At 38.9% G+C, this 12887-nt stretch overlaps 1 protein-coding gene across 1 annotated transcript in view; it reads left to right on the top strand.

Moving 5' to 3' along the window:
• WASL (WASP like actin nucleation promoting factor) overlaps nt 1-12887 on the top strand; it is a 53441-nt gene that overhangs the window by 29477 nt on the left and 11077 nt on the right. The window contains exons 5-6 of the mRNA XM_054632012.2: nt 3309-3332; nt 8154-8322. Of these exons, the coding sequence (XP_054487987.1) occupies nt 3309-3332; nt 8154-8322 (193 nt within the window). The remainder of the gene's footprint in view (nt 1-3308; nt 3333-8153; nt 8323-12887) is intronic.

Genomic DNA, 12887 nt, shown 5'->3' with positions numbered 1-12887 from the left:
GAAAATAACAGGCTTTGCACTGCTCAAATCAAAGCTGATTTGCTGTTGGTGTTTATGTGCTTATTTATTTACAAATGCTTATATGAAACACATATTAATTTACATATAGATGTATACATATATATACACAAATGATACCAGAGTTGTATATCATCTATAATATTAATACAACTTAATTTCTCAGTCACAGAGGTAATAGTCTGATAGTTTTGATGCTTTTCTGTTTTAATGGGATTTTTACTTTCCTGCCTTCCAAACTATGTTTCATTTCATAGCAGTGTCACTTGAGATGCTTTAAACTCAACCAAGTACTCCATGGGATCATTTAGCTGCCTGTTATACCATTCAGGGCTTGCTAGACTTCTCCAGGAGCCTTATGGAAAACTTATGTTGTTGAAAGGTAGCAGTAACAGCAGTTCTGGCTCACAGTGCTATGGCTTGGTGCTGAGGTTAGTACACAAAATAGTGTCTGACAGCAAAGAGAAGACACAACAGGGTTCTGCTCTTCCTCACTCAGCATGAAATGCACTCCAGTATACAGACAACCCCTGAGTAAGTGCATCTGGAGTTCCAGAGAGGTGAAAGTTTGGCTCCAAACAGAGAATGTACAAAAGCTTAAAATGTACAAAATATCAAGTAGAGCGAAGGACAAAAAATATCAAGAATGAGGGACAAAGGTAGAGAAAGATAAAACCCTGCACTATTATAAAGATTTAGACAACAGATCAAAAATTCTAACTAAACTCTGGTTTGGGTTGGCCTTTTCATTTTGGGCGCTTTGGGTTTTTGGTTTTGGGTTTGGTTTTTTTTTAGTCAATTAAATTCTTTACCTTAGATTAGAAAGAAATTGCTATAATTCATTAATTTGTCAGTAGATTTACTTAAATAATCTCTCCATTTACTTCTTAAACCAATCCCAAATAGTTCCCCCAGTAAACAGCTGAACACAGTGTGTCTCTTCTCAGTGCTTGTCACTGTAGTGCACTCTCACTTCAGGTATTGCACATAGATACCATTAGTTTTTATTTTTATTATCTTGCCTCGAAAATGTTCATGTGTGTACTAACACAAGTGCCTTCTCCACATGCTGAGCACTTATCCCTAAAAGAGAAACAGACACTTGTTCTTAACTGCAAGTAGTTCTTTCTGAAATAGGAGGCTTCTTGACTAATTTTGTGTACTGCTTGTAGCTCATGGGTGGGAGCTGTTAACCTTCCATGAAAGTGCTTTTTTCCTTCACAAGCTTTTAGCTCCTGAGTACCTTCATAATGGACTTCATAAGTTTCAAGGTAGATACTTCATATGGAGAGGATTTTTTTTTATTTGCTTTTTTTTCTTTCATCTTTGGTCACAGCTCTTGTTTTTGCTGCCTGGGTGACAAGGGCATCTCTAAACTGCTCAGCTTTCATTGGATTCAAGTCTTGGCAGAGATTATTCTCATTTCCAGGAATGCTCATTGAAGGGAGCCGTGTTTTTTGTACATAGGCAGCTCCTGATATTCATCTGTTTTAGATCGGTAGGCATGTTCATCTTCAAAAACCGGAAAATCTGCCACTCTCATCAGGTCATCTGTGCTTCAGGAACAAAAGTTCATACTTTCTTGTCAGCAGTGGTAACCACAGAAAAACAGAGCTAGTCTCTTTGGGCCACAAATTAATCTAGCCAGTAAAAATTACAGGAAGCGTATATAATGTTTGGGGTTGTTTCCCACTATTTTTTCTCTTGAACTATTTATTATAATGAAAATTGTAAAGGATTCCCATGATTTGACTCAAGGCCACCTAACACTTCCTATGAATGCTTCCTGCTTTTGCATCTTCCCATCCCAGGATAGATTTGCAACCAGTCCTGCACTCTCCTTTGCTGTCTCTAAGTTGCTGCCTAGAACTCGAATTATGGTCCAAAGGTCGAGTTGGAGGTGGATTTTTATTTTTTTAAAAATTTCTTTCTAGGGGACAGTACAAGGTGTGGTTTTTTAAACTGAATCTTGTAGGAAGAGAGAGCATGGTACTTAGTCAAAGAGCCTTTTTTCTTTTTTTCACCTCAGACCTGATAGCTTATGCTGAGGCACCCTTGCAGAGGTACTCCACCTCTATGCCTGAAACTAACCTGCTGTGACCTAAAAATCAACTGTCTTTGGAAGGCTTCTTCATCAAAAGTTAACTCTCAATGGATTTTGATCACTTTCCCATGAAGGTTTGATCTTGACAGATTCCTTTATTCCTACCTGAAGATCAGCAGACTGTCATGAGGCTGACTCGCCTTGCATACTTAGGATTGTATATTTTTGGGGTTATAAGTATTCCTAGGACAAGGTCAGCACCATCTGTGGAGGCACCCTCTCCCTTCTTATGTTTGTGAGTCTGGAAAAATACAAGAAGTTAAGTTTTTCTTGGACTTGCTGGAAAGTGAAATGCCTGTTACAAATTCTTAACTATACAACTCTTGGGAGCCCCTGTTAGACTAGAGATACTCCAAATCCTTACAGAGTTGTGATCCTTACATAGTGAGATGATAAACTGCTTGCCTTTCTGGGTGCTGCTAAATCCAAATTTCTTAAGAGTGTGTGTATAGATGTACTGTATGTAAATATATACTGGGGGTGGATAGTAATTAATAGTAAGTGAGGGAAATCTCCTTTGAAGGGGAACTTAATATAGGCTGAGAATATTGAGGTGTAGAAACTTTACATTTGAAATCATTAAGCCAGATTCTTCATAGTCTGTGAAACACTGGTGCTGTGAATAGAATATATTAGTATCAAGGAGATTCTAGTTCTTTCCATATTGTTCAGTTGTCTGTTGGATAACGTAGGTGAAGTGTCTTACCCCCATGTGTACTATTTTTTAGGCATAAAGCAAAAATGATTTGAATTTTAGGTTCTGTAAGGGAACAATACTCTATAAAATTGCTAATTACCTTTCAGATAAAAATGAAATAGCAGTTTCATTCAGTGGACATCAGAAAGCATAATGCTTCAAAAATCTTACTTTGATAGGTTGTATTTAAAACAGATTATTTTTTAATATTTCACTCTACTTCACAGTTGAAATGCCTGAAACCTAGTCAGTAGCTATTGCCTTATATGCTCCTGCTCAGTTTGTACACCTTAAATCAGTGCTTGTTATCTAAGATTGGGGTTTTTGTTCTGTAATACTACTTTTCAACTGCACAAGTAGTCTTGAAGGATTTTAATAGATTCCTAAGTTTGAGGTCAAGGTCATTGAAAGCTTCACTAGACACTAAACTTTAGAATTAATTTTTCCTGTGATACCTATGTTTAAATGACTCTTTTTCTTTTTCAACAGAAAAAAGACGAGACCCACCAAATGGTAAGCTTTTTGCATGAATCACTGCATTTTATTTTTTCCTTCTGCTGTCATTTACTGTTTATGTATAGCATTGTTTCAGATTTGTTCAGGATAGTCATGTAGTGACAAAAGCAGTAAACTGGAGGTTACAGTATTCTTTTTGTTTATGTTCTTTGGTATTTGTTGTGGCTTGAAAACTTTGTGGCTTAGCTGGCATTTGTAAAGAATGTTTCTGGAGAAGCATGTTTTGTTGCAAGTAGGAGAGAGGACCCTTCAGCTTAAACTGAGAAAACCTTGTAGCATGCACTTGCTGTTTGATCTTCAGAATTTGCATGTATAGGATCATAGTACAAAGTTAGTCCATTTGTCTTAATGGCAGGTATAATAATGATGGATTTAATAGAATATAATATTTCAATTTCAGTATATCTGGCTAACCATGTAACATAGTCTTTTGGGTTTATGTCATATGTTCATCAATATTAAATTCCTTTTGAATGAAGAATTATTTGAATCTCCTTGCCTCTCAGGAATGTGTCTCACTAGCATGAAGATACAGGTTCCTCAGGAGATCCTCTTATTAACTTGATGGAAGGAGTCAAACTATGTATCAATTTGATACAGAACTTTTTTACCATCCACTCTAAAATCATGAAAAAGGTGCATCAATGAATATCAAGTTTGGTGCTTTTGATTTCTGAATTCACACTGAAGTTAAAAAGGGATTTCTCCTGTCGTATTTCTGTTGGTGAGCCAGATCATACAGGTCATAGCATGTATTTGTGAGTTTGCTGCTTGAGCAAGGGTAGAGTCAACTGATCTTCTGAAATCTGCTTATGGTTTGAGGTGGTCGCCTTAAAATTTGTTCTGACCAAGTCATTCAAGCAGTTCTCTGTAGGTCACCAAAACAGGTAATTCATAACTAAGCCTGAATTATGGGAACTAATGATTCATTTTACATACCCAGATAAAACTTCCCTCATATGGAATACTTCTCAAAAAATTGTTTTTCCTTTTTTTTCACAAACTTTAAGTTTTGAGGAAATTCAGGCAATCATCAGTTTAGGTCAGGCATTTATAGTATAGATTAAATTTTGACTGGGCTGTTAAGTTTTGAAACACTCACAGTAATACAATGTGTGATGGTCTTGCCAGCTTTTCTGAGCTTTCAAAAGCTTTTAAGTGCTCTGGTTACCTAAACAGCACATCCCTGATAGCAGTGTCTGCAGAGCAGATGGGAATTACAGCAGCAGTGATCATGTAGTAACACCTCCCACAAAACAAAAATTGGCCTTTGTCTCTGTTATAACACAAACAATTTATTGGTCTAGTTTGCTATCCTTGAATAGAATAAGATTTAAGAAAACTAAACCTGCAAAAATTTTTGTGCTTAAAATACTCTCCGTAACTCATGCTGTAAGACCTTGGGAACAATATTTTTCTGAGAAAAATTCTTTCATACTAAACTTGCAGTCATTATCCCTATGCTGAATTTATCCTGAGTGTTCTGTGGAAGACATAGGGTTTATACTCAGTGTTTTCAGATTTATAATCACTTCAGGTTATATACAGGTTTCAGCATCTGTTTTTTAATAAACTGTTTCCTTGGGACATCCACATACTCTTTCAAAACCTATCAAAACCTTTTCTTTTTCTGATTTTATCAAATTCTGTAATGCCTGTCTTCTCTGCTGGTGAGAAGTTGTGTGGCCGTGTCCTCAACAGTCACAGATAAGACATGGTCAGGGCATGGATTATAGCCTCAGGTTGTTACACCCTACACAGACTTTGCATTTCAGTATTTGGAATTAAGACTAGAGCAGATACATACTATCAGCATGTAACTGGATAAAAAAACACATCTAATGTAAAAACAGCTGCTTTTTATTTTACTGTCTATATGCATTTGCTTCTCAGAAATTTTGTTGGGAAGAAAAGATTAAACACCTGCTTTTTTGTGCTGGTGTTTTTTGTGCTAATGCATTACTAGCTCTAAAACTGTAAAATGAGAGCAGTCACATTTCTGTACTCACATGACCCATGGTTGAAATGCTGTGAGGAATTTTGTTTTACTGGGGCTTGTTAGTCTGGATTTTCTGCATACATTGAAGCTGCATGGAAAAAGCACTTGGTCTTTTGTATAATGTTTTCAGTGATAGGGATTTAAGGGTTTTGGGTTTGTTTTTTTTTTGTAGAATTGCAGGATTAAACTCAAATTGGCATTAACAGTTATGTAAAATGTATTAGTCTGTAATTTCCTGGGATTTGTGTTCTACTCATTTGTAATTGCTAGGTCTCTTTATGCAAATAAAGAAGAGTTATTGTGGTTGAACTGACCTCGTAGTGGAGTACTGGATGAAATGAGGATTTGTCAGAGTATTAGGTTTTGAGAGAATCTTGAGGAGCCATGTGGCAGAATTTTGTTTCAGCTGTTAACTAGAACAGTTTGCATTTCTTGTAGAGCTGTCTGTAGTCTGAGACAGATACCTAGAGAGACTCTAAATAAAATACAGACTAGAATTAACATTTCAAAATGTTCTGTACAACGTTTTCTGGAGCCCCTTCTGAAGACGTCACAGATATTGATAACAGTGGATGCTTAAGGCCACTGTACTGTCAGGTACTTCCTAATGATGAGCTCTATATGCCTCTCTCATCTTCGTTTATTGAGCTGTCTGCACCTGCTGGGGAAGGTGCATGTGTAATGATGGGAAAAATTTTACTGGATATAAATATGGCAGTTCTAGAAGAGTACAATTCTTTGCAAGGTTCTTTTATCCCTCGTGGACATCAAAGGTCTAAACCGGACGGTAAGAAAAATTTTCATCTTTAATTTTACTGCGACCTCTTGTATGAATATTATTGTCTAGGAATCATCCTTGATTTTAGCTCAGCTGAATTCAACTTCTGTTTGCAAATTGCTGCTGCTTTACAGGCAACTGACCATGTTTGGTTAGTTCAGAATTTTATGTACAGAAAGATGCACTTCAAAGACTGTTAGAAATTGGGAGAAGAATGTCACCAATTTACTAGCATTATAGAGATACCTGTTTATTTTTTGAATGTCAATACAGCTATTGAAACTGTAAATACCAATGTAATAGGTAAAAATGGACAGAATATAACAAAAAATGTAATAGGTGATTAAAGTGAATATTAACTCCTAGTGTTTGGTACCAAGGAAATTAGGACTGTGATTTGCAATTAATTCTGAAGATTTTACTGAACTTATTAAGTTTAGAGTTGATAATATTTGATGATTAGTCAATTCAGTGCTACTTTTAAGTGAAACTCTTTACAATGCAGATTGTTTTGTGTAGTCTTACGTGGTCAGGTTATGTTTGGGTATTCTCAAAGGACAGTTGTCTAGATCAAAACATTTCTAGATAAAAGCATTTCTGCTTAGCAGAAAACATTCTAGAATTCTTTTCATGCAGTTTCAATGCAGTTTTTAATCTTGTCCTTTAAGACTCCTACAGGAGTGTTGGAGTTGTCATATGTTTTAGATGAGTTTTGTCTAGCCCAGTGTCATGTTTCTGGTTTTGTTTTTTGTCCTGGCCAATACTAGGTGCCTCCCCCGAGGTGTTTAAATGCAAGTGTCAGCTATGTTACCTGTTGTGTTGTCTACTTGTCCTTTCTGATTTTTATATTGCACTGTGAACATAAGGCTTGTTGGTTCTTTCTGAATGCAGTTATGAAAAAATAGTGTCAAAACAAGATTCAAATTTATCAAAGTCTAATTATATTTTTTTTATCGTCTGCCCAGTAAGACTGTGTCTTTAGTTCATTTGTTAACTACTGGGTCCTAACTCACAGGGAAGTAGAGAATGTTTTCAAACTGTTTCTGGCCAAACTGGTTTTAAATGACCTGCCTAATCTCATTCTTCCAAAACTGAAATTACTTACCCTTTTTGTAGGTTTCTATAAAAATACACCTGTGTATATGTGTATGTATATGATAAATGCATAAGTTGCCTCTTAGCATTTAAGTAGTGCTATCATGTGCTTATGTCTGGAATTATCTTCTGTGAAAGCTAAAAAACCTGAGTGGAACATGTGCTAGGTATGTTAGTTTGCTAGCATTATGCAAGTAACATAATATTAAGATGCTTAAATTAGCAGGAGTATTATTCAAATAACTAGAATAATAATTCAGAATTATTTAGAATTAAAAGCAAAGTTTGAGAATTTATGTGAAACACAAAGATTACAAATTGTATTTCTAGTGCTCTTTGTACTGTCTCTGCAAGCTGTTTCTAATCTGGGACTTCACTGTTTTGAAAACCTGTCAAAGAGTGAGACATAAGAAACCCTGAATAGTTCCACAGATATTGTCCTGTATTTGAAGACAGGAGTGTGTCCAGAGCAGCCTTTTGAAGCCGTTGTGATGTTCAGGTTGTGTGTGATGGCAGAAAGCATTCCCACTTGGGGTTTATTAAGGGAAGGTTCTATCTCCTGAAGGATCAGTTTAGTATGCTGCCCAGGTAATGGCCTGCTGGCTCTTTGGGTCTGTTTATGAGAGTTACATCTTTGATTTTATCTAGGATTGTAGCTATGTTGTATCTTAATGTGTCTCATCATTCCATGTGTTCCATGCATGTTGCAAAAAACAAGTTGTAGTTCAGAAAATACTCCTGTTGCTCTGCTCTAGCAACAATTTTTTTTAATCAAATATCTTAGTTTATGCATCTGACATCCAGAACCCATCTGGATGCATGTGGCATGAGGAGCTACAGCTAGAGTACAAATGTTTTACGGGTCAAAAACAACTCCCAAAGTTTGTGGATTGAACATGGCATTGGTGAAACACAGTAGTAAAAATCCTGTACTTTACTTTCACAGGCCCAAATCTACCAATGGCAACTGTTGATATCAAAAACCCAGAAATTACAACTAACAGATTTTATACTCCACAAGTCAACAATATTTCATATACCAAAGAAAAGAAGAAAGGAAAAACTAAAAAGAGAAGATTGACAAAGGCAGATATTGGAACTCCCTCTAATTTCCAGTAAGTATGTTCATGAGTTTGAGTTTGGTTTTGGATGGGTGGGAGTTTTGTGGCTTGGGGTGGTGGGGAAGGATGTTGCTGTTTTGCTTTTCTGATTTTTTTTTTTTTTTTTTTGTGTCAGTTACACTTGAAAATGGTCAACTCTTGAACCTGTGTAACCTAAACTAAGTAAATGCTAGTTGGAATGCTGTGGGGTTTAAAAGGAGGTTAGCTTATACATAGATGAGGATTTTCCTGCAGCTGTGAACAAAAAGTAATTTGCTATGGAAAATCAGCTTAGAAAAGACTTCAGCTGCATAGAGGTGCCTTATTGAAGTTGTCAGCTCAGTGAAGACTCATTCAACCTCAGTGGTCAACTCTTTAACACTGTAATTCCTACCCCTGCACATATTTAGCTGTGCATGTGTCATGTGGAGTACACATTTGTGTCCTGACTTGTCATAACTGCAGAAATTACTTGCCATGATTTCATCTTTGGCTTTCTGTTTGCAAGCTTTCTGTTGTGTAGGCTAGGACCTGTACCTTGTGATCAAAGTACAGCATACATCCTTCAGAAATTTTTCCTATTGTCATTTCTTATGTATCTTTAATCTTTTGGACTAGTTACAATGTACCACTTTGAGCTTCACTTTCATGAAACTTGGTTTTGGTCTCTTTATTCAAGTAACTGTTGCTTTCCTGAACATTATTTGTTGTAATAATCTTCTGCCTTTTAAAATAAATGTACTTTATTTGCTGAAGCAACAGGAACTTAGAGCTTGGGTTAGTTACAAGAGAGATCAGTTTCTGTGAAGCATGAGAAAAGCAGTGTGAAGTTTACATGCCAAGTGAATGTCTTATTCTTTTGAAGTGATATGTTGCATCATTACACTGATGTGTTTTCCCAGAATATAATTCCATTAAAGTAATGTTGGCATTACTAGTTACAGTAACATTACTGCACAGTGTTTTGGAACAGCGCTCTGTAGAATGGGATAGGGGGTGGAACATAAAAGAGGTGGGCTAAAACACTTCCCTAAACAAACTCTGCTTAGAAAATTCAGGCATCAACCTTGTTCTTACTGATCTGAGTATCAATTAAGTGCTGCATCTGTTAGTGTCACTTGAATGGAAAAATACAGAAAAGAAGGAAGAGGGAAACAAAAATGAAGAGTGCTTGGTAGCTGGTCATTGTTATGACTGTACTGATGCAGACTTGAGCATATGTGGACAAAATTTGCATTACCCTGTCAGACCTCTGTTGGAATTTGTGGAAGGGGTTGTGCAGCAGCATAGATGTAAAATTACTTTGAGACTTTGTTTATGAAGCCTATCAGATTGTGACTTAGGGAAGCTGAGAGTAAGGTGATAAGATACTTAATGACATTCAAACAAAAAATATGTTCCAGTATCATATAATGGATGTAACCTTAAGTTGTAAATGGTGACCCTTTACAAAAGAAGTCTGTTGAAAGTCCTTTTGGCTTGAGGTCTGTTTAAGTTTCCTGTAGAGTGCAACAGATATGTGTCATCTTACCATGTAAGATACTTTAACTACTGATTTTGTACAAACATATGGAAACTGGCATTTGGTACTGTTAGGCAAATAAGCCAGTAGGATAATTTGTATCATTTCTGCTATGATATTTGTGAAGACCAACATGGTCACTGTTTATGCCAGATCAAAGTTACAATCAGTAGGTAAAATTTTTGAATGTCTTTTGTTAGACAGATAAGGAGTTGCAGTGTTTTGAGAAAAAAACAACAGTCTGTACTCAAAATGAATGGAACTTATTACTGTATACATTCTTCTAAGTAGCATAAGATTTGGGGTTATCTGATAATATGTATTTGCATTGAAAAGAAGCGTGAAAACGTGTGTTATAGTCAGTGTGTACAAGTAATTTACTCTGAAGGGTGAAAAATGAACAAAAAATAATGCTAAAACTATGGCATATAAAACTTCAGAGTCAATTAAGTGCACTAAACTGAGTTGTATGCTCACAACCTCTTAAAGGCCATGGTGCAACTGCAGAGCTATGATGTAGTTGCCATCACGGAACCATGGTGGGATGACTCACATAGCTGGAGTACTGCACTGGATGGATACAAGCTCCTCAGAAGAGACAGGAAAGGAAGAAGAGGAGGAGGGGTGCCCCTTTATGTTAAGCAGACTTTCGATGCCGTAGAAATTGAAACTAAGGAAGATGGAGTTGAATGCCTATGAGTAAGAATTAAGGGGAAGGCCAACAAGGCTGACACCCTGCTGGGAGTCTGTTATCATCCACCCAACCAGGAAGAAGAGGTAGATGACTTATTCTATAAGCAGCTAGGTAATGTTTCAAGATCATCAGCCCTTGTTCTTGTGGGTGACTTCAACCTACCAGACATCTGCTGGGAACTTAATACAGCAGTAAAGAGGCAGTCCAGGAAATTCTTAGAATGTACGGAGGACAACTTTCTGTCGCAGCTGGTGGGTGAACCACCAGGGGAGGGGCTATGTTAGATCTACTGTTTGCCAATAGAGATGGGCTGGTGGGAGATGTGGTGGTTGGAGGTCGCTCGGGGCAGAGTGATCATGAAATAACAGAGTTCTCAATAGTTGGTGAAGTCAGGAGGAGCACCAGTAAGACCCCTACATTGAACTTCCAGAGGGCAGACTTTGGCCTGTTTAGGAGACTTATTCAGAGCGTCCCTTGGGAAACAGCCCTTAAAAACAAAGGAGTCCAGGAAAGGTGGGCATGCCTCAAAACAGAGATCTTGAGGGCACAGGAACAGACTGTCCCTGTGTGCCAAAAGATCAGTCAACGGGGTAAACGTCCAGCCTGGCTGGGCAAGGAGGTTTTGGAGGTACTTAGGAATAAAAAGAGGATGTATCAGCGTTGGAAGGAGGGTCAGGTCTCTAAGGAAGTATTCAAGAAGGCTGCTGGAGCATGCAGAAAAAAAATTAGGGAGGCCAAAGCTCATTTTGAACTTAGAATGGCGACTTCTGTAAAGGATAATAAAAAATGTTTTTACAAATACCTTAATGCTAGAAGGAAGGGTAAGACCAGCCTTTGTTCTTTATTGGACAAGGGAGGGAACTTAGCATCTGCAGATGAGGAGAAGGCAGAAGTGCTTAATGCCTACTTTGCCTCAGTTTTTAGTGGGAAGATGATTTGCCCTCAAGACACCTGCCCGCCTGGAATGGTTGATGGTGTCAGGGAGCAGAATGGTCCCCCCATTATCCAAGAGGAGGCAGTCAAAGAACTACTGAAATGCTTGGATGTTCATAAATCTATGGGAGCAGACAGGATCCACCCCAGGGTAATGAGAGAGCTGGCAAATGAGCTTGCAAAGCCACTCTCCATCATTTACCAACAGTCCTGGCTCACTGGTGAGGTTCCGGATGACTGGAAGCTGGCCAATGTGATAGCCATTCACAAAAAGGGTGCAAAGGAGGATCCTGGTAATTATAGACCAGTCAGGCTGACCTCAGTACCTGGCAAGATAATGGAACAGTTTATATTAAGTGCCATCACACAGAATTGACAGGATGGCCAGGGTATCAGACCCAGTCCGCATGGGTTTAGGAGGGGTAGGTCATGTTTAACCAACCTGGTCACCTTTTATGACCAGGTAACCCACCTAGTGGATGCAAGGAAGGCTGTAGATGTTGTTTATTTGGATTTCAGCAGGGCCTTTGGCACTGTCTCCCACAGCACACTCCAGACAAGCTGGCAGCCCGTGGCTTGGACAGGAGCACTCTGTGCTGGGTTAGGAACTGGCTGGATGGCCAGAGAGGGTGCTGAATGGTGCTGCATCCAGCTGGCAGCCGGTCACCAGTGGTGTCCCTCAGGGGTCTGTGCTGGGGCCAGTTCTGTTTAATATTTTTATTGATGACATGGATGAGGGTTTAGAGTCTTTCATTAGCAAATTTGCAGATGACACTAAGCTGGGAGCGTGTGTGGATCTGTTAGAGGGACAGAGGGCTTTGCAGAGGGACTTGGAACAGTTGGATGGATGGGCAGAGTCCAGTAAGATGAAGTTCAGTAAGTCCAAGTGCCGAGTCCTGCTCTTTGGCCACAATAACCCCCTGCAACGTTATAGGCTGGGGATGGTGTGGCTGGACAGCGCTCAGGAGGAAAGGGACCTGGGGGTCAACAGTCGGCTGAACATGAGCCAGCAGTGTGCCCAGGTGGCCAAGAAGGCCAATGGCATCCTGGCCAGTATCAGGAATAGTGTGGCCAGCAGGAGCAGGGAGGTCATTCTCCCCTGTACTCAGCACTGGTGAGGCCACACCTTGAGTGCTGTGTCCAGTTCTGGCCCCTGAGTTTAGGAGGGACGTTGAGATGCTTGAGTGCGAACAGAGGAGGCAACGAGGCTGGAGAGGGGCTGGGAACACAAACCCTGTGAGGAACGACTGAGGGAGCTTGGGCTGTTCAGCCTGGAGAAAAGGAGACTCAGAGGTGACCTTATCACTCTCTGCAACTTCCTGAAGGGTGACTGTGGTGAGCTGGGGGTCGGTCTCTTTCTCCAGGCAACAACAGACAGAACAAGAGGACACAGTCTCAAGCTGTGCCAAAGGGAGATACAGGCTAGAATTA

The sequence above is a fragment of the Agelaius phoeniceus genome, chromosome 5 (assembly GCF_051311805.1).
Source record: "Agelaius phoeniceus isolate bAgePho1 chromosome 5, bAgePho1.hap1, whole genome shotgun sequence".
Lineage (NCBI taxonomy): Eukaryota > Metazoa > Chordata > Aves > Passeriformes > Icteridae > Agelaius > Agelaius phoeniceus.
Note: the sequence above shows the minus strand (reverse complement) of the source record. Positions and strands in the feature narration are given on the sequence as shown.